Genomic DNA, 22,344 nt, shown 5'->3' with positions numbered 1-22,344 from the left:
TGCCACGGTGGCATTTAAAGTGGGATCATAGCGCTTTAATTTGTGTACTGTGAAGGACACATTGCACATCTCACATTCTTGTAGGTGCACATAGGCTCCTGCTGAACATGAATTGGAAGTTTGCTTATGAATTTGTAGTCCTTCTGGCACCAGAGCCCTCTGCCAGAGAAGGTAAAATATCCCACAAAACTACAAATCCCAGGATTCCATGGCACTGAGCCATGGCAGTTAAAGTGGTGCCAAACTGAGTTATTTCGGCAGTGCGGATGCAGTCTAGGAGGTCTATGGTTAATGCTGATGAGTTCGCTTATGTTTTTAATTCTGTTTTATTAATTGGTCCTGGAGTGGGGACCAAGGCGGCTCACAGATGCCAAACGAAACATGTATTTGAGTTAACATCCTTAAAATTAGTTTTCCATGCAAATGGGATCCCAGGCAGCACTTTGCCCTGAAAAGCTATAGTTTCTTAATCATGAATTATTTCTTCCCCAGCTTTGCTCCGGGCAAGAAGCAGGGTCTGTGTGCAAATCTTCCACTCGGCTCAGGTCAGTTTGCAAGGGTGAATTGTTTTGTTGCTAGAATTTGCAATGACTTTACAATTCAAAGATACAAAATACAAAGACTTTGCAGTCTATGTATTGACAGTATTTAGCTTTCCTCCCAGCAGCAGTCTGCTTTTGCTTGAGCCTCTTGGGAAGGGATGGATTCTGCCTCTGCTGAGTTGAGTACCAGCTACTTTTGCACTTTGGACTCAGTTTGCAGCAATTGAAGCAAGATGGGGATAAAGGAGGAAAGCAGGAGGAGGAGAGGGAAACCAGGACGTTTTAGAAGCAACTGGGAGAGTGGGACGGCAGAGGATTAATCGGGACTGACCTCTCCAAACCAGGATATGTTGGAGAGAATGCATTTTCGGATCTTTTCATGGGATCCCCGTTCCAGTGGCGGACTAAAGGCAAAAAGTGTGGACACAATGCCAACGTATTTTTAATGTTCCAGCCCAGGATAGGGTTGCCATAGGTTTGCCATAAGTTGGAAATGACTTGAAGGCACACAACAGGAACAACAAGGACAAGAAAGGATATTTGCAAGTTATACAGTAGTTTATTCTGGCCCAAGCATCTGGTATTGCAAGATAGACTGCCTCTGAGTTTGGAGCCTCCGTTAAGCCTTCCTGAGAAATCTAGATTATTTTTTCTCCCTCTGTTCTACCTACAAAATCTGGATGGACTTTTTTGCTGTCTCACTAAAATCCCCCCTTTTGCTTTGCAGAGATGTCTCTTGTGTGACCGGAACTGCAAATGGGGAACTGCAACACCCCCCAAAATAAACTGCGACTTTCGCTCTTTGTCAGTCCAGAAATAAGCCAGAATCAATGTGGGTGTGTGCCATTTGTGCATAGGCTGCAAAATCAGAGCAGCGTCTGTATAGAAATAAGGGTAAAACCTTCCAAAAGAAATGATTGTGGATGCATATTAAGAGTCTACAAAAATGTGTGAGTTAACCCAAATAACAGAATCTCGAACCACGTTTTACGTTGGGTTATACAAATAGGTCGCAAAACATTTTGCAGTAAAAAATGTGTTATTCCAGAACAATTGTGGGTTTTTTTAAGCAATAAACAGTTTTTGCAAATTAGAAATGCAAATTTCGAATCACCCTGAAAACCTTTTTGCCAAAATGTGACACTTTCCAAACTTCTGGTTGCCGCAGTAAATTTATGTTTTACTGGGGGATATATATATATATATATATATATATATATATATATATATATATAATTACAAATAGGGGAAGGATGGACAAGGGAGAAAAGGAAGAAAAGATAAAACATATGGAATAGAAAGTGATGCCAGAGCCAGGATGGTGTTGGGTTTTTAATGTTAGTTTATTGTTACTGTGTCCCTGCTTAGACTTGGAAATTGCCTAAACCATGGAAACCTTGGACATGTCTCCCTCTCTCAGCCTGAAAGGGAACACAAAGGCAATAAATATGAACTGATACATATTTTGAATAAATATGGCCAGGAAAACCATCTTGATGCTTAGTTTTTTGTGGGTTTTTCGGGCTAAGTGGCCATGTTCTAGAAGAGTTTCTTCCTGACGTTTCGCCAGCATCTGTGGCTGGCATCTTCCATATTCTCTGAAGATGCCAGCCACAGATGCTGGCGAAACATCAGGAAGAAACTCTTCTAGAACATGGCCACTTAGCCCGAAAAACCCACAAAAAACTACGGATGCCGGCCATGAAAGCCTTCGACTTTGCATCTTGATATGGTTGCCAGAAGTTGGAGTCGACTTGCCGGCACAGAACAACACAACATAGATTACGAACACAGGCATATGCATTATTACTTGCTGAATGTATTTCCAAAAATGCTTCCTTGAAGCTGGCTTCTGTAACATTCACAGATGGGTTTTACCTGGATTAACAACAGTAAAAGTGAATTTCATCAGGGAGAAACGTAAGATGCAACACATAGGCAGATAAAATAAAAGACAGGATTATCAGATGGGTTCTTGTGAAAGGAAACTGAGTTCATGCAGATCGTGCGAAAGGGATCTGGGAGTCTTAGTAGACCACAAGCTGAACATGTGAGCCAACAGTGTGATGCAGCAACTAAAAAAGCCAATATGATCCTAAGTTGTGTCAAGTGTCTAGATCAAGATATTTAAAGATGGCTCAGATATTTAAAGATGACGATATGACTCAGTCTTCTTTAGACCAGTTTGGAGGAATCTGATGGCGAAAAAGCAATTGATTTGTTTGGATAATTGTCACAATTGCCTTTTGTGTATGCTTTTTGCAGGGGAAGTGCACAGAGCAAGTTGTTGAAATTTGGGGGGAACGCTGCCAGTCTTGACAAAACCTTGACAAAGACTCCTATCACAGGTCTAGTTTTGTGTGACTTTGGCAACAAAGTCTTATTCTGGATGCCCCAGCTTAGTGCCCAAGGGATGCTCCCCATTTGCTCTGCACCTTGATAAATTAAAGGCTGATTTTATTTTAATGATTTCATTATAATGCCCAATTTCAGAGTTTGGTACATTTCAAGTTGCTGGTATTGTTCTTCACAGAAGCAAATTGCCAAAGGATCAGGTAATACATTAGCATTTTTGTGAAGAAAGAAGACACACAGATAAGTACCAAATTTTGTCTGTTGTCATTTGTAAATATACAGTAGATCCAAATTTAGACACACTGGCTATCATTTTACTGTAAGGAAAGTCTGTCTCGCCAGCGTGGGAAGGACTGTGATGAATAGGAATTGGGCTGACCCAAGTAATAGTGCCGCCTGAAGCAGCGCAGCAAATTTGAGTTGGGATTTGGGCAGCAAAATTACTTGGGTCAGATTGGTATTAAACTTGTGCTGACGTATATTCTTTTGCGCCAGCCTGGAAGAAGGGATTGTGTCGGCTGCAAGTGAGTGAAGCCCATTTGCGCAAACGCTGAAAAGCAGCTGTGCTTTCCTGATTTCATCCCCTACAAATATCCAAATTTGGCAGAGATGGCCCCGATTAATCCTTTGCCATCCCACTTTTGCAGCTGCTTTGAAAGTGTTCTGGCTTCTTTCCTTTCCTCCCACTTTCCCCTTTTGCCCTCAGCTTGCTTCTGTTGCTGCAAACTGGAAATGCAAAAGTAGTTTGCACTCAGTTTACTCACTGGGGAGGAAAGGACAGAATCCTGCCCTTCCCTGTAAGCTCAGGCAAAAGCAAACTGCTGCAAACCGAGGACCCTTCCAGCTCTATTATTCTACGAAAAACCAAACTGCTGCAGCATTTCTTTCTTGCATCTTTCCTCACTAATAACTTTTGCCCCTATGTGTCCCAGGGTTCATCTGTGAGATTTTGGAAGGTTTGAAACCTTTGAACCGTCTCCAGCATGTTTCCAGCAGCTCTTGGGATCCCTACAATAGCTGCATCCATTCTGCAGAAATAATCCCATTTGACTCTGTTTTGACTGCCATGGCTCAGTGCTGTGGAAATCTGGAATTTGTAGTTTCTTGTGGCACCAGAGTGCTCTGACACAGAAGTCTGAAAGTTTCACAATTTGCAGAATTTGCATTGAGCCAGGGCAATTAAAGCAGTGTCAAACTGGATTATTTCTGCCGTGTGGATGCAGCTTTGTGGCACAACATCTCATTTCAGCTTTTTATTTCCAAGGGATGCTGGGCCTGGGGAGGAAGAGTGGGTTTGACATGGGACTAATAAAATAAAGGGATAAAAACCAATCAGGAGTGGCAACCAAAGGCTGCATCCACACTGCAGAAATAATCCAGTTTGACCCCACTTTAACCATCATAGCTCAGTGCTATGGGAATTGTTGTTTTGTGAGTCATTTAGCCTTCACCACATAATGTTTTGGTGCCACAAATAAATGTTACAGTTCCTAGGATTCCATAGCACTGAGACATGGCAGTTAAAGCAGGGTCAAACTGGATTACTTCTGCAGTGCGAATGGCTTCATAGACTGCAAAGGGGTCTTCCAGCAAAGGGGTCTTCCAGCACCTTTGAGACAAACTGAAAGCACTATATGAATAAGTTTTATAATAATAATAAATAGGAGCTTTCCTAGGCTTGAGGCGACTTCCTCGGAGAGATCTGGGGCAACTCAGACATTGGACTGAATGTGAAAAGTCAGCCAGTTTCATACCCAATTTAGCAGGAACAATCCCAGTTAACCCTCTGCCATCCCACTTTTGCAGCTGCTTTTAAAACGTCCCGGTTTCCCTCTCTTCCTCCCACTTTTGCCCTTCGTCCTCAACTTAATTGCTGCAAATTGAGTTCAAAATCCAAACGTAGTTTGCAGTCCATCAGCAGAAGAGGAGGAGAAGGGAGAGAGGACTGAGTCTCCTTCCCTGAGGATTGAGACAAAAGCAAACCGCAGCAACGTCTCCTAACTTCTTGGTTCTTCTTCAATAACTTTTGTGATCCTGGCTGCACCCTGATGTTGCTTTGCTTCACGGATCCCAGCATTCATCTGTGAAACCCTGGAGGGTTTGGGGCCTCTTGCTCTGTCCGGCCGGCCGAAGCGCCTTCCTGGCTACCTATTCTTGTGGTCGGAGCAGCATCAGCTGCGGTTTCCTGCTGTCTGTTCTTATTTTGGTCTTTGACTCGGTTTTTGGCGGTCTTATTTTCGGCTTTTGTTTCCATGCGGTTCTTCCCAGGGTTAAACTTTTGGAAACAAAATAAGAATGAGAGTGGGGAACCTTCCAGGAAAGGTTATGGAGAATGCAAACCTTGATGTTCTTGGATTTTCTCCAAGGACAGCGTTTGTGGAGGGGAGCGATTGTTCCGCATTGTGCTTTTTGCAATGTCTTATATGAATTTTTATCCTGTTTTATTTAATCTCTTTACATTTGTCGTTTCCTAACGTAAATGACCATCAAGCAGATCAGCTTTTTTTAAAAAGGCTTTACTTTTGGCTTACTAATACAATAAACTTATTTATTAATTTCTTTTTATTTACCATACTTATTTCAAGGATTTATATACCACCTTTCTCCCGCAGTGGGGTTCAGCAAAAGAACAAAATTGACAAAAATAAAATAAGTGGGGAATAATAATAATAATAATAATAATAATAATAATACAAATGAGAAGCTTTCAGGTCACCCTGTTAATAACTGCCCTGCTCAAGCCTTGCAAACTCAGGGAAGCTGTAGCTTTGTTTGACTGAATCTTTCCACCTGTAATGTGGTTTTCCTTTTTGCCTTTTGCCTCCCACTTTATCAAACGTTATTATAATTTCCAGGGAGTCACTTTGGTCCCATACAGACAGGCCAAAATAAAGCTGCTTTGGGTCACTTTGGAGGTATGCTGTTTCAATGATCCATGCGTCCTAAGAGTCCGGAAGCTGTGCCAAATCTGCGCTCTAGTCCTTAGGACTGGAGTATGGCTTTGGCGTGGCTTCCAGCCTCTTAGGACACATGCATAATTGAAACAGCAACCCTCCAAAGTGACTCGAAGCAGCTTTATCTTGGCCAGTCTGTAAGGGGCCTGAGTCTCATGATATGTCCAAAGTACAGCAGCCTCAGTTTGGGCCTCTTCTAGCAATGGTTCAAACTTGATTTGCTCCAGTATCTATTCATTTTCCTTTGTTGGCAACCCACGGTATCCATAGAATTTTTCTCCTGCATTTTAAATGAGTTGGTTCTCTTCCTGTCCGTTTGCTTCACAACCACAGACAGAAATCGGGAACATGGTGGCTTTCAACTTTCCCAACTGTGGTTTGCAGCTCAAAGTGTCATGTTAGTATGTAGAGAGAATTTGCAGCACCTTTGAAACTAAAAAAATGAAAGAAAGAGGTTGGTGGCATGAGCTTTCGTAGACTGAAGTCTACTTCCTCAGATGCATTTATGGTTTGCAATGATATATCTGTCCACTTGAGCATCTGGCCTGGTACCTTCATGGCTGCCCTTGGCATGCTCTTTCCATTACTAATTGCACGGTTTTTCCGGGATATTCACGGGATAAACTCCCAATCTCCGTGTGATAAACTTCTTAGTTTGCATCCATTGCTCCATTGGGTCCTAATCTCTGGAGCAGCAGAAAACAAGCTTTCTCCATCCTCAACAGGACATCCTTTGAAATATTTAAACAGGGCTATCATATCACCTCTTAACCTTCTCTTCTCTGGGCTGAACATATCCAGCTCCCTAAGCAGCTAATTCAAAACCAGATGAGGAGGAGACTGATCCGTATGCATATCTGTGAAGTTTCTTTGGATGATTAACCCTTATAGGGAAACCATACAGTCCAAGGCAACCAATGCACCCTTTTCCCATCTCTTCTAATGAACTTTTCCGGGAAAGCAGTGGCTGATGAAACCATTGCCTCCTTACATATGCGCTCCTTGGCTGCATTATACCAGGCATGTGCCACCACTGAACGGAGGAACTGAGATCCAAGAAATAATCCAGTTTGACACTGCTTTAACTGTCACGGCTCAGTGCTATGGAATCCTGGACACTGCAGTTCTGGGAGACGTTTCGCCTTCTCTGCCAGAGTGCTCTGGTGCCACAAGCAACTACAAATCCCAGGATTCCACAGCACTGAGCCAAGGCAGTTAAAGTGGAGTCAAACCATTATTCCTGCAGTGTGGATGCAGCCGGAGCCCTATTTTGGTGGAGCCCTATACTCCTATTTATTGGCTGCAAACTTCACAAAGTTGTATCGAAATATGTAAACCGCATCAAAGCCAGTAAGTTTGGGTTGCTAAGGTTAGAAAGCATTAAAAGGTAGTTGAACAAGCATTTGAATGCATAAAAGAATGTTTCACGGTATTAATATAATAAGCGGGATTCAGATTTTTTCCCCATTAAAACATTAATGCAAAAAGTGATCTCTGGAAATAAAACTACAACGCCCCACGCCTTCTGATAAACTGCGGTTCTTATTTCTAGAGAATTGCAGACATAGACTCTGGCCAACCTGGTGCTCGAAATCTTGGAAACGCTGTCCTTTTGGGGGCGGAAGGGGGTTTCCCGCGGGAATAATTTCAAAATTTCCCCTTTCCAATGAAGTCCCCGTTAAAAAGTCTGACCAAATGTACCTTCAGGGCCCTGTGTGGGTGGCAGCAGAAATTGCCACGGCCGTGGGAACTCCGTCACAATTTCCTTCCATCTTTTTAAAATTAGTTCTGACCTGCTAAATATAGCCTGGCTACGAGAAGCAAAAGATATGAAACAGAGAGAGAGAGAGAGAAGACTTGGTGCGGATAAAGAAGAGCAACGAGAAAGTCAGTGTTTTGCAACTCGGCAGCGGAATCAGAACTCGGTACTTTGTATTAGTCCAATTTTTCCGGGTTCAGAGAGTGGCATCATTATTTCTATTGATCTGACCCTACATACCTCTGTTGATACAGAAGTCAGAAACCTCTTCTATATAAAATATACATTTTGCATTTCTATATAATGTTATTTATTGATATATTATCGGCTCTGGCCTTCTAAGCAAGACTATGGCCCAAATCAAACCAAAAAAGCCACAATTTTTTTTAGCAGCTGTATAAACCTCATGTATTAAATTTCAGTACAATGAGGCAAGATGCCATTTTACATAGAAAGCAGGGACATGGCTATATTATTCAAAGCCTTTGCTCAGATTATGGAGAAGAGATTAAACGTAAATGGCTTTTGTAGAGAAATGTGTGGGAAATCTTCAAACTGATGATTAATTCCGCTTGCATTTTAACCTCCAAAGGAAATTAAAGGGAAAAATATTTATTTTCAAACCCTGTACTGTGTCAATAATCAGATTTAATGGCAATGTAACAGTCCTCTCTTTTCTTACTGTGTTTCTCATTCCATCTCAATTCTGCAATGATTATAATACTCTGGTACAATTAAAGAAAGATACAATCAAAGGAAACAATTAAAGAAAAATCTTTGAAGGCTTGTGTGTCTAACAATTCCTTTCTTCCGACAAGGTTGCAAAGTCTAGGGTCGCAATGGGACGGAAGAAGATACAGATTAGCCGGATTTTGGACCAAAGGAACAGGCAGGTAAGTGTCCTTTTCACAAATGGAAAGAGTTGTAAAGATGGGATGTGCAGATCAGGTTAAGTTTAGTAGATGGTGGTAATGCTGAAGATGTAGTTTATCTGGATTTCAGCAAAACATTTGATAAGGTTCCCCCACAATATTTTACCTAACAAGCTAATTATGTGGGATAAATGGGAACACCATCAGATGGATCCAAAATTGGTTGGAAAACCATGTTCCAAGAGTCATCATCAGTGGCTGCACTTCATGTAGTCGTAAATGGAGTGCTGCAGGATTCTCTCCCGGACCAACACTTGATAATATTTTTATGAATGACTTTGGTGATGGGTTACAGGGACTCCTTATCAAATTTGTGGATGAAACAGAATTGGGAAGGGCAACTAACATATTCAGAGGGTAAAACTGTTGGGTGTTGTGGGTTGCATGAGGTGATGTGGGCACATGAATTTCCTCTGCCATTTCTGTGCCAAGTGGAAGAGGTAGTTCAGAAGGCAAAAGTGTTGGGTGCTGTAGAGTGTATGAGGCCATGTGGGAATACACATTTCCTCTGCCAATTCTGTGGAAGTGGTAGTTCAGAGGGCAAAAGTGTTGGGTGCTGTAGGGTGCAAGAGATGATGTGGCCAAAGAGGTTTCCTCTGCCGTTTCTGTACCAAGCAAAATAGGTAGTTCAGAAGGCAAAAGTGTGGGGTGCTGTCGAGCGCATGAGGCAATGTGGGTACGGGAATTTCTTCTGTCATTTCTGTGCCAAGTAGAAGTGGTAGTTCAGAAGGCAAAAGTGTTGGTACCCTAAGGCACATGAGGCGATGTGGGCATGGGCATTTCCTCTGCTGTTTCTGTGCCAGGTGGAAGTGGTGGTTCAGAGGGCAAAAGTTCCGGGTCTGTAGGGCGCTTGAGGCAATGTGGGCACAGGACTTTGCGGTGCCATGTCTGAGCCCACTGGTCACCCTTCTCTCTTTTCTTTATGGCTTCTTCACCGCATCCAGGTGACGTTCACCAAGCGGAAATTTGGCCTGATGAAGAAGGCCTATGAGTTGAGCGTCCTCTGTGACTGCGAAATTGCCCTCATCATCTTCAGTAGCACCAACCGCCTCTTCCAGTATGCCAGCACCGACATGGACAAGGTCCTCCTCAAGTACACCGAGTACAGTGAGCCCCACGAGAGCCGGACCAACGCCGACATACTGGAGGTGACTCACAGAACTGGTCATCTAGGCCAGGGGTGGGGACAGTGTTTCCCTCCCCAGGACCATTTCTGGGACCCAGAACCCTTAGGCTCTGAATTCGCTTCCAAATTCGGGTGTAGGGGGCATTTCTAAAATACATTTGCAGCTCCCTTGGTCCGCCTGAGGGCTTAAAAATGCAATCTTTGGAAACATTTTGCCCTAAAATGTCCCCTGGGGAGAATTCCCACCATGTTTGGAAGCCCCCTTGGGTCAATAAAGACCTAGGAGAGGCCTTTTCTGGGACAGGAAAGTGACTTCTGCTCACTTCATGTTGCTAAAAAAGTTTTATCTTGAGCACGAAGTGTCCAAGAACAGCCCCCGAAATATGGTGAAAATGCTCCCCAGGTTCCCTAAAGGTCTTTGAGGGGCATTTGGGGATTAAAATGTTTTGTAGGCATGATTGTCATTGCAGGGTTTCTCTTGAAATCTGCCTCCCTACCAGTTCATAGAATTGTAGAATCCTAAAGTTGGAAGGAACCCCCAAAGGGCATCCAGTCCAACCTGCTTCTGCCATGCAGGAACACAGAACCAAAGCATTTCCAATAAATGGCCATCCAGCCTCTGTTTAAAAAATTCCTCCGACTGGCTCTGGTCCTCCCTTTTCAAAGGAGAAGCCTTCCCTCTTTTCTACACAGCAACCCCTTGGATTTTTGTAACTGTCTATTGTGTCTCCTCTAAGGATATGACCCGGGCTGCGTCTACGCTGCAGAATTAATGCAGTTTGACACCACTTTAACTGCCATGGCTCTATCCTATAGAATCCTGGGATTTGTACTTTGTTGTGGCACCAAAACTCTCCTACAGAGAAGGCTAAATAGCTCACAAAATCATAGGGTTTTCTTGGCAAGACTTGTTGGCACGATTTGCCATGGCCTTCCCCTGAGGCTGAGAGAGTGTGGCTCTCCAGTAGGTTTCCATGGCCAAGCCGGGATTTGAGACCTGGCCTCCAGAATCCTAGTTCAACATTCAGCCCACTATACCTGTACTTAAATACATCTAATATCAATACTTTAAGCAGGCATGTTGATGATAATGAATCACCCATCATCCCCACCTCCCTGTCTTTGTCACCCATTTACCTTACAAATACTTTAATGCAGGCATGATAATGTACTTGAATATTTTACTTCAGAGATACGTTAAGTTCTAAGCAGGCATGTTGATGATAAAACCCATCATCCCCACCTTCCTGTCTTTGTCATTCACATCTGTGCAGACTCTAAAGCGGAAGGGTTTAGGCCTGGATGGCACAGAAATGGACCTAGAGGAGGTTTTGGACCCATCTGGGAAACCCAGGAGGCGTGGCGATGGCATGGATCTCACGTTGGCACGACCAAAGCTTTGTGTAAGTAGCTGGTTTGGAAGATCCCTCCAGATTACCCATTGCCTAATTAAAAATTAAAAATTAAATTGGAAATTGAAAAATTGAAAAAATTAATAATATTAGACAAGGGGAACTTTGCTCAGATCTAGTGGGGTGCTTTTGGTTAAGATGGAGCAAGGAAAACAAAAGGTAGGTTACAATTTGCAGTACTTGGGAAACAGTATTCACAGTATTTTGACATATTTGGGGAAATTATTTGTCACAAAAATACATATTTTTGTTTTTTGTGTGATGATTTTTCACTCATTATTTCCAGCAACACCTTTTTCATGGATAATGGGGGCTTTCTTGCACGTTCCCCAATTTTTGTGTATTTCTTCATGGACCCATTTTGCAAAACACAGGGCTCAGTTCTCGCCTTTGTGCTATCCTCTGGGAAATCTTGAACTCAGAACCCCAAGGGCCTTGAGGGTGAGTTGAAAAGACCAGAAAATAAATAGCAGCGGCAAATATTATTTCCATTTCTAGTCTCAACACATCAAAACATCCCATTGGGGGGAAAATGAACGGCTGGAAGATTTTCCACACTTTGAGATTATCTTACAATTAAAAAACCTTTTGTGCAGAAGTTGGGTTTCATGCACAAATATAGCATTTCTGTCCAAAAAATGTTTTTCATTCAAAAATCATAGTTGATTTTTGCACAAAAATGTCCTGAAATGTTGCAGATTTACTGACAATTTCTCAACATCTTGCCAAGTGTCAGAAACTTTAACTGTTACTTAATAAAGGTTTTCTGACTTTTATATTTTAATGTAATAAAGGTTTTCTGAGTTTTATATTTTAACTGAATAAAGGTTTTCTGGGTTTTAAATACTGGATTTCTCAACTTGGTGTCCTCATGGACTTGTATACCTAGTGGGGACAATAATTTTGAATTTGAATTTTTCCATTCCTGCACCAAATAGTGAAGATTTACATCCTCAATATGTGAACTACATTTCTTGATATTCAAAATGTCTTGCAGCCAGGGCTGGCTGATTTAAAGTCTTCAACCCTCTGCTCATGCTCTTGGGGTTCTGAGTTTGAGACTTGCTGCAGACCACCAACCAACGACACACCTCTTAAATTTTTGTATTCTTTCTTCATTGTAGTCAACAGCTTCCGTTTCCAGCCTCGATGGGCCACCAATGGGAACCCCCTCCTCTGGAAGCGAGGGGAGGGGAGGCAGCAGTGGTGCTGAGTCCCCTCTTCCATTGGGTCGTTTCCAGACATTGAAGCCCATTCTCCCCAAACAACATGGCATCGTTTCTGGGCTGTCTCCTGGAACAGGTATGCCCCTCCAAGTTTTAGGCCAAAGCGAGAGAGTTGTTTTAAAACTACCTGCCAGTTTGGTTCTGGTCCAAATTCAAGGTGCATGTCATAGAGTCATAGAAGGGACCCCAAGGGTCATCTAATCCAACCCTTTTCCATACAGGAAAACAAAACAGGACTAACACACTCATGACCAGGTAGTATTCTTTCCTCCTACCTAGATATCCTGGTGGTCTCCCATCCCAGCACTGAACAGTCCAAACACTGCTTAGCTCCCAAAATCAGACCAAGACAGGAATGTAAGGAGCTGCTTTATACTGAGCTGGATGTTTGGCCCCCATAGCCTAAGATTATTGGCTCTGACTAGCAGCCATTGCTTTCTAAGGTTTCAGGCAGGATTGCTTCCTAACCTTGCTTGGCTGTCTCCCATCCCTGTACTAACCAGGTTGGAGCTTGCTTAGCTCCTGAAATCGGACAAGACTGGCCGTATTCCAGGCAGGGTACATGGTTCCCTGGTATCCATAAGGTCATAGGGAAGGTTAAAACATGTTCAGAATGCATTATAGATGTTTTAGCCATCACTTCTCCCCTCCAGTGTTGGACATAGAAATGACCCTCAAGGGTCATTTAGTCTAACCCTTGCCATGCAGGAGTGCACAGATAAACACGGCTGAAAGATGCCCATACAAACTCTGTTTAAAGAAGGAAAAAAACAACAACCAAACCTACAGACACACACATCCCAAGATAGTCCATTTCACTCTCTAACAGCTCTTACAGACAAGATGTTCATCATGTTTTTGTTGTGTAATTTGAACCCATTAGTCTGGATTCTAATCTCTGGAGCAGCAGAAAACAAGCTCTTTCCATCTTCTCAAGTTATAGAAGGGTAGCTTTTGATTGAGAGCCAGTGTGGCGTATGGCTTGAGTGTTGAACTGTGGCTCTTGAGACCAGGGTTCAAATCCCAGCTCAACCATGGAGAGCCACTGAGTGACCTTGGGGAAGTCGCACTCTCTGAACTTCAGAGGATGGCGATGTCAAAACTGCTCTGAAGAAACTTGTCAAGAAAACCCAGTAATAGGTTCACCTTAGGGTTGCCAGAAGTCAGAAACGACTTGAAGGCGCAACAACAACAAGAAGAAGTTTTCGACTGATCATTAGAAGGAACATCTGGATTGTTGGTTGGGCCTGGAACTCATGACCTGGAGAGGTGTCTTTTTCTTGACATCCTCCAAAAGAGGCTAGTCAGCCACCTGCTGGGGATGCTAACTGTAATTCCTGCACTGGGTTAGACTGGATTACCTCTGGTACCCCCTTCTAACTAAGATTCTATGCTAGGTATTTGGACCACTTTCCATCTTCCCAGCCCATGCTTTGCCCATTTTTTATCCTTGTAGGAATTGGATACCCAGTTTTCTCCCATGGCAACCTCAGCCGCACCCTGGCAAGCAAGACTCCTCCGCTGTACCTGGCAGCTGACCATTGCCGGACAGAAGGGCACCTAACCAGTGGCAGGAATAACCTGACATCAGCGGTGAGTTTGCATGTGTCTGTTTGCTTAAAATGCCATCACTGTCTTGCCTCTGAAGCAAAACAGCTCTTATCTGCAAAAAGACAGCAAAATGGATCATCTCTGCCTGCTGGCTATGGACAATAAAAATCTCAGGCACAAAAGGAAAAACAGATGAGGAGGGAAGAGGAAGAAAAAGCAACTCATTTTATCTCCTTCAGTTACAGGGTGCTGGGACAGACTAGGAGGGGAGTTAAGAGGATGAAAGAATGCAGCCGTTCTCTCTTTTTTACAACACTTGTTTCTCGCTGGGAGATTCGGGTTTAAGTCTGATCTCCGCCATGCGAAGTGAACCTGTCAAGCAATGTGCTCATTGCAGGTTGCATTGAGCTCACTGCTCATTGCAGAAAAGCAGGACAGAAACCGGTGTGGGCTGGTGGTCATTGGCATGGTGAGTCCACTCTGGGTTTTAATCCAAACTTGGAGGGACTGAGAAAACCACCCAGTTTCAGCCTCTCCGGTGGCCCTTTCAGAGGTCAGATTGGAATTGATTTGGTGTTCCTGAACCTGTTTTGAGGATAGGGCTCATCTCCTTTGAGTTCAGACTAAAAACCAGAGCAAATTCACCAGCCTGCTCATATGGGAGCCAGCCACTGCTTCTGAATGTAGTTGGCCCTCCGTATCCATGGATTCATTTCCCATGGATACAAGCATCCACGGCTTGAAAATATTCTATTATCTGTCTATCTGTCTGTCTGTCTGTCTGTCTATCTATCTATCTATCTATCTATCTATCTATCTGTTCCAAATAGCAAACCTTGCTTTTGTCATTTTATATAAAAGACACCATTTTACTATGCCATTAATGGGACTTGAGCATCCATGGAATTTGGTATCCATGAGAGGTCTTGGAACCAAACCCCAGCGGATACCAAGAACCCATTGTAACAAGCAGTCTATTGTAATAACAAACAATCTATTTTAATATTATAATATTTGAATTCTGTTTCAATGTCTCACTTTTGTATGCTTTTAATTGTATTGTTGTTTTAATATTGTGAGCTGCTCTACTTCCCAGTTTCAGGCAAAAAGCAGGATACAAATAAATATAACAACAACCCATTGCATATAATGGGACTCAAGCATCCATAGATTTTAATATCCACAGGAGGCCCTAGATGCAAACCCCAGCAGATACCAAGGGCTCACTGCAAATAACAACAACAACAATAATCTATTGTATATAATGGGACGAGCATCCACAGGTTTTGGTATCCGTGGGGAACCAAACCCCAGCAGATACTAAGGGCCCCTTGTAACAACAACAGCAACCATAACAACAACAACCCATTGATGGCGCATTGGTTAAATGCTGTTACTGAAGCCATTCACAGCCACAAGGTTGTGAGATCAATCCCAGGCAAGGCTCCAGGGTCCACTCAGCCTGGCATCCTTCTGTAGGTCACTAAAACGAGTACCCAGCTTGTTGGGGACAATTGGCTTACATATTGTAAACTGCTTAGTTCACTGATAAGCGGTATAGATATGTACTTGCCATTGCTATTGCCATATATAATGCGACTTGAGCATCCATGGATTTTGGTATCCATGATGGATTCTGGAAGCAAACCCCAGCGGATACCAAGCGCCCACTGTTACTGTGAAATAAGTGGAGGTTGTGGCGAGGAGGTTTCTGTATGTTATATATTGGGGAAAATCCATGTTTGGCTGATTTGACTGAAATGTCCTGGTTTCTTTCCTGCCTTAGCGCTCACTGTATCCTGGCCTCCCGAATCCTGTGTTGCCCCCAGGAAGCACCACTCTCCCTGGACATGTACTGCCAGCCTTTCATTTCCCCTCTTCCAGCCAGTCAGGTATGGTTAAAGTGTAGGAACCACCATGTCTTCACACTGAGGCTGACCATAGCATCTTCCTTTAGAGAGGGCCAGCCCTTCCATTGGATGTTGTGAGGCAGTGTCCTCAGGTGGCATATTCTGGGGGGTTGGTAGTGGCAATCTTCTTTCCCCCCAGTCTTTTCCCTTCTCTTAGAGGACAGAGCTGTGCAAATGTTCTCTTTCTTGTAAGAAGATGCTATCCTGCTGTCTGTGCAGAAGACTCAAGATGCTCAAAACAAGGAACAACTGATGAAATAAATAAATGGTAGCTTTCCCAAGCTTTGAGATTTTCTAACGTATTATCTGACCATTTTCCCCGCCTGCCTTCCAATCTCCATTCCTGATGTTTTTACTCCTGCCTTGCTCATAGTTGTTGTTTTGTGCCTTCTAGACATTTCTAATTTACGGTGACCTATCCTGGAGTTTTCTTGGCAATTTTATTCAGAGGGGGTTTGCCATGGCCATCCCTTGAGGCTGAGATAGTGTGACTTGCCTAGGATCACCCATGGGTTTCCAGGGCTGAGCCAGGATTTGAACTCTGGTCTCCAGAGTTGTAGTACAATGCTCAAACCACAATGCCATGCTGGCTCTCACCTTGCTGTTCTCACTGCAATGGATTTGTCTTTTCAGAGTTCACCTCCAATGAGAGGAATGTACATCCTTTTGGCTTCCAGGCCAATAATGTGGCCACGTGGCAACACAGGGATATGGCAGTTGCCACCACACACTCTCCTCCTCCGGGGTAAGAGACAAAGTGGAGATGGGTCCTATGCAATCAGAAACACATCCATTCCAACTGTCCTGATTTGGCAGAGGCAGTTTCAGTGGAGGATGGATGACACCTGACTTGACAACTGTACACATGAAAGGGATCTGGGAGTCTTAGTGGACCACAAGTTGAACATGAGTCAGCAGTGTGATGCAACAGCTAAAAAGACGAATGCAGTTCTAGGCTCTAGCTACATCAATAGACGTATAGTGTCTAGATCAAGGGAAGTAATAGTGCCACTGTATTCTACTTTGGTCAGGCCTCTCCTGAAATAAGACTGTGTCCAGTTCTGGGCACCACAATTCAAGAAGGATGTTGAGAAGCTGGAGCATGTCCAGAGGAGGGCCACCAAAATGGTGAAGGGTCTGGAAACCATGCCTTATGAGGAGAGACTTAGGGAGCTGGGGATGTTTAGCCTGGAGAAGAGACGGGTAAGAGTTGATACGATAGCCCTGTTTAAATATTTGAAGGGATGTCATATTGAGGAGGAAGCAAGCTTGTTTTCTGATGCTTCAGAGAACAGGAACCGGAGCAATGGATGCAAGCTCCAGGAAAAGCAATTCCAGCTCAACATTAGGAGGAACTACCTGACAGCAAGAGCTGCTGGATAGTGGAAGATGCTCCCTTGGAGGGTGGTGGAGTCTCCTTCTTTGGGGTTTTTTAAACAGAAGCTGGATGGCCATCTGTCACAAGGAAGGCTTTGATTGTGTCTCCTTGCATGGGAGAATGGGGTTAAACTAGATGGCCTTTGGGAGTCTCTTCCAGCGCTAAGAGGTTTATCACACGAAGATTTTTAGAGCTTTTGCAGGTCAGTTCCGACGTGACTGCGCTTCCAACGATGCGCGTTCACGTCATAACGTGAATGTGTTTTCAGATGCGATTCCTTTCTATGGGAGCTTCCATGGGGCTTCTGTAGTGATTCCAAGTGACCCCTCATTTTGATGAATTCAGAAATAACGGGAATTCACAGAATTCGCTTCCAAGCTCACTCCGATGGCACTGCGAATTGGTCTGGTGTGGAAAACCAGTCTGATGTTGCCCTCCTTGGCCCCCTGTGTCCTGCTCTGTCATTCACCTCCTCCTCCTTCACCCCATCTTGCCCCCCTGCCACCCATCCCATCATCCCCTGCCTTCTCCTGCATCCCGATCCTGGTCCCAGGACCCCCAGCGAGCTATCCCATCATCCCCTGCCTTCTGCATCCTGATCCTGGCCCCAGGGACCCCCAGCGAGCTATCCCATCATCCACTGCCTTCTGCATCCTGATCCTGGCCCCAGGGACCCCAGCGACCTATCCTATTATCCTCTGCCTTCTCCTGCATCCTGATCCTGGCCCCAGGGACCCCCAGCGACCTATCCCATCACCCTCTGCCTTCTCCTGCATCCTGATCCTGGCCCCAGGGACCCCCAGCGACCTATGCCATCATCCCCTCACTGCTTTTTCACCCCATGAAGGATGACAGCTAAGGAGGGGGCAGGGAAAGAGGACAGCGTCCAGAGCCCCACTGAGCATGTGCAAGGGTGCCGATTCGAATCGTTGAACCCTCCGGTGTGGTAATACAATGTGCACTCACTCTGCTTTGCTTGAATCCGCATCACGTGACTTGCTTGGAATAGAACTGACTTTGCTTCCCCCTCAATTTGGAAGGGCAACAGAAAGGCAACCAGGTGTGGTAAAGCATCACGTTTTAACGTGAATTTGCATTGCTAGACAGGAGTGACTCTGGATCTGGTGTGAAAAAACATCACGCTTTGCATTGCTAGAACAGGAGTGACTGCAGATCTGAGCTGCAAACCCCCCCACGTGTGATAAGGTCCTAAGATTCTATGGCATTTCACCTTTTTGTTGTGTTTGTTAGGGGTCCTACTGGAGATGAGAACCCACTCTTTGCCAAGGTTGTGATGCCACCTAGTGGCCACTTTCAGGACTCCTTGTTTCCCTGTCCTACATTTCCAAGCAACGAGGAGCAAGGATTTTGAAGCTGTTTGCAGATGCTGCCCTTTTGGGGCTTAACACATTGTGACATTTTGGAATATTCCTCCCATTTTCAAGGAGAAGGACGATGCGTTGGAATAGATTAAGCAGGCAATTGCTGATAGAAAACAGAACTAAGTAGCAGCAATAAGGGATGGAGTGGGTTGCTTTCTCAACGCCATAATATTATAGCCATATTGTGTTACGTTGGGGTTTGTGCACACTGAACCATCAGAAAGTGAAGGTGTCACTCTCTTAGCCACCCATGAAAGAAGCTTTGGTTTTTTGGAATATTTGGGATTTTGGGATTCCAGACTAGGGAGATTCAACCTGTAAGAAAGTTCCTGTTGTTGTTGTTGTTGTGTGCCTTCAAGTCATTTCCAACTTATGGCAACCCTAAGGCGAGCCTATCATGGGGTTTTCTTGACAAGGTTTATTCAGAGGAGGTTTACTGTTGCCTTCCTCTGAGGCTGAGAGCGTGTGACTTGCCAAAGAGAGAATTCGCATTCCGAGCTTAGTCACAAAAACGATGCAGGGTCCTTTTCTGTGACTTATCACATACTCTGAAAGTTGGAAGGGACCCAAAGGGTCATCTGGGGCACCTCCTTGAGAGATGCCCATCCAACCTCTGTTCATGACTAAGCTAGGATTCCAACACCCAAACCACTAGGCCACACTAGCTCGAGTTTGGAACAAAATCGGTGAAGGCCTTCTTACGGAGCAAGCAAAATGAGCATGGTTTGATGAAACCTAATGCTTTACCTGAGCATGGAAATAGTTCCAACACAAAGAAAGCAAGGTGCAATTGCTTTAAATGTCTGCTTTCTCTCTCTCTCTCTCTCTTTCTTGAAATGTTTTGTTTTCTCTTCCAGAGTACAAATTCGAATGGGTGACCAGGCTTCCCTAGTCTCTGGCTCGCTTCCCCTGCATGCACCGGTCAGTGTCAAGTCCGAGCGGGCCTCTCCAACCTCCAGCTGTGCTTCAACAGTCCCTCGGCACCTTCCTTGCACCCTGAGCAACATCCCTGCGGACCTCCAACCTCGGAATGATTACGTCAAGGCCTACCATTACTCCTTGCTTCTCTCTCGGCCACTAGCAGAGGAAGAAGGGCCTCACTCCCGGCGCCGTCTCCAGCCGGCAGTAGAGGAATGGCAAAGATAATGGGGCGGTTGGCTTGTCCATCCAGGTGGAAAGTGTGTGTGTGTGTGTGCGCGCGCGCGCGCAATCCTGTGAGAGAGGGAGGATTCGCATTCGGAGCTCAATCACAAAAATGATACAGGTCCAAAAGGGAGGCAATTGACTAACTTTGTGGCTGTTTGAAAATGGAACAGGATCCCTCCAGATGAAAAGAGTGAACTCCCTTGACAATGAAATGGGCTCTTTGTTGTTGTTGTGTGTCTTCAAGTTGTTTCCGACTTACAGCGACCCTAAGGTGAGCCTGTCATGGGTTCAGAGGGGGTTTGACCTGGCCTTCCTCTGAGGTTGAGAGAGTATGACTTGCCCAGGATCACCCAGTGGGTTTTCATGGCTGAGCGAGGATTCGAACCCTGATCTCAGCATTATAGTCCAACACTCCATGCTGACTCTCTCCTTACTTGAAGGACTTGAAGCCGAGTTTGGCTAGCTGCTGACAGAGATGCTTTAGTTGTGGCTTTCTATACCAGTAGGGTATTACATAGCAGTCCTTTTCAGTGACCTATCCTAGTCTCTGTGGGCTTGACGGGATCCCCAAGGGTCCTCTATTCCAGCCCCTTCCATGCCAGAAGACACAAGTACAGCACTCCTGAGAGATGACTATCCAAAGGCCTTTGAAGAAAGAAGGGTTACCACCCTCCAAAGCAAGTCAGTTCCTCTGGCAAACACTTCTTAGCAGGGCAAGGTTACAGAACCGGGGCTTGCAGGGTTGAAATGTCTTGGTTTCCCAACCAAGAGGACCCCCAAGATCTACAGCTCTGGGATCCCTCTTGAACGTTGATGAAATCCTCACAGTAACTGGAGAGGAAGCTAAAATATATATTGTGGCCAATGATCTCCATTGCAAAACAAAACTTCTTTGTTGTATTAACTTGGGTTTCATGTGGGGAATGAAAAGCCAGTAGCTCCACAAAAGACCTCCTGAGGATGCAAGCTGGGATCCTGTGCTCTGTGTCAGCGGTTGCACTCCATGCCAGGAAAAGTTGTGCTTGTTGAATTGGAGAAGACCTTTTGCCCTGGTTCACTTCCCAATCCCAAAATCCCTTCACTATTTCCTATGGACAAACAGCAACAAACCTCAGGGGATGGCAGAGTCTCCTTCTTTGGAGGTTTTTAAGCAGAGGCTAGATGGCCATCGGTCACAATGAGGGCTTGGATTGTGTGTCTTCCTGCATGGCAGAAGGGGGTTAGACTGCATGACCTCTGGGGGTCCCTTCCAACTCTAGGATTCTCTGTTGAGAAAAATCCAAATACAGGAGAAGGCAAAATTCTGCGGTGCCCTGTGTCAACAATTGCATGTTTTCCCATTATCTTTACTTTGGCCTAATGCATCAAAATTCAAGATCGGCAGAACTGGTTTGCTACTAAAGTCCCAAATAGATGGCTTTTTGAACTCTGTCTTCTTATTCCACAACTGCATATAGTCCCAGGCCTTTCCAAATGTTCTTTCAGTGCTGAACACTGTCACACATTAATGCTCCAGCATAAGCATTGTCGGTGGTAAATGATGCAGGAGATGGTACAGAGCAAAGAAGCATCGCCAACCTTTTGCTGGAGTTACTTTTTGCACTACAACTCCCAGAAATATCTAACTATTTCATTGTATGTAAAATGCATTCTGTGCATAGGATATTGCAATTTAAAGGTATAATTTTAATTTTGCTAGTTCTTTATGCCACAACGATTACTACAACGTTCAGTGATATGCAGGAATTGCCTAGGCAGTCCAGCTAGTGGCCTATGTTGGCCAGAGGGATCCTGGGAGTTGTAGTCTGAAAGTAACTTTTCCAAGCTGGAAATGAGAGACCAGGGAAATGGAGGAGTGGAGGAGAGTTGAGCCAGTGTTGATCGGAAGAAAAACCTGGGATTGTTTTGAGAAGGAGTGGCTTTTCGTACATGCTCAAGGGAATTGTTGTTATCTTTTAAAATACATTTAAATATTAAAAATGCAAGAACATGCTTTGAATGTGCAAATAAATCCCTTTGTGCCCTCTTTCACACAAACAAACACCACACGCCTGTGCCGCCTTTGCTGGAACAAGACACATAAAATACCATTTTTGGGTTAAATGTGTGCAACATTTTCATCCTTACAGGGCACTGTAATGGAACAGTGATGGTGAACCTATGGCACACGTGCCAGAGGTGGCACTCAGAGCCTTCTCTGTGGGCACATGTGCTGTCACCCCAGCACAGTGCTTGCCAGAGTTTGTTACTAGAAAGCCAGAGAGACATGGCACTTTGCAATAAATAAGTGGGTTTTGGGTTGCAGTTTGGGCACTCGGCCTCGAAAAGGTTCACCATCACTGGGCTAGATTTACACTGTTGCGTTGTAAGGGCATTGCTGGATTTCCACTGCTCCCTCTGATCTTGGAAGCTAAGCAGAGTCAGATGTGGTTAGTGCTTGGATGGGAGGCTACTAAGGCGAAACCACCCCTGAGCATTCTTTGCCTAGCAAAACCCTATGAGATTTATGGGGTTGCCACCCATCAACAGGTGGCTTGAAGGCACATATTTTCTTACACTCTCCCAGGGTAGCCATGTTGACCCTGTAGTAAAATACAATAACATCCAAAATCCACAAAGTGAGGATACTCTTCTCGGCCAACCTAAATGCGACGTGCATTTTGTGCATTTT

General features: G+C 44.5%; 1 protein-coding gene across 1 annotated transcript; it reads left to right on the top strand.

Annotated features, from left to right (window-relative positions):
- The first annotated feature begins 492 nt into the window (after positions 1-492).
- MEF2B (myocyte enhancer factor 2B) lies at positions 493-21,858 on the top strand. The gene is made up of 9 exons (XM_089537079.1): positions 493-545; positions 8,429-8,503; positions 9,487-9,690; positions 10,943-11,071; positions 12,205-12,382; positions 13,763-13,899; positions 15,644-15,749; positions 16,401-16,512; positions 19,385-21,858. Exons 2-9 carry the CDS (start codon positions 8,450-8,452, stop codon positions 19,671-19,673), a joined length of 1,209 nt encoding a protein of 402 aa, XP_089393205.1. The 5' UTR covers positions 493-545; positions 8,429-8,449; the 3' UTR covers positions 19,674-21,858.
- The last annotated feature ends 486 nt before the right edge of the window (positions 21,859-22,344 follow it).

The sequence above is a fragment of the Sceloporus occidentalis genome, unplaced genomic scaffold (assembly GCF_023333645.1).
Source record: "Sceloporus occidentalis isolate IW3139 unplaced genomic scaffold, rSceOcc1.0.p SCAF_8, whole genome shotgun sequence".
Taxonomy (NCBI): Eukaryota; Metazoa; Chordata; class Lepidosauria; order Squamata; family Phrynosomatidae; genus Sceloporus; species Sceloporus occidentalis.
This window is presented reverse-complemented; position numbering and strand designations above follow the sequence as displayed.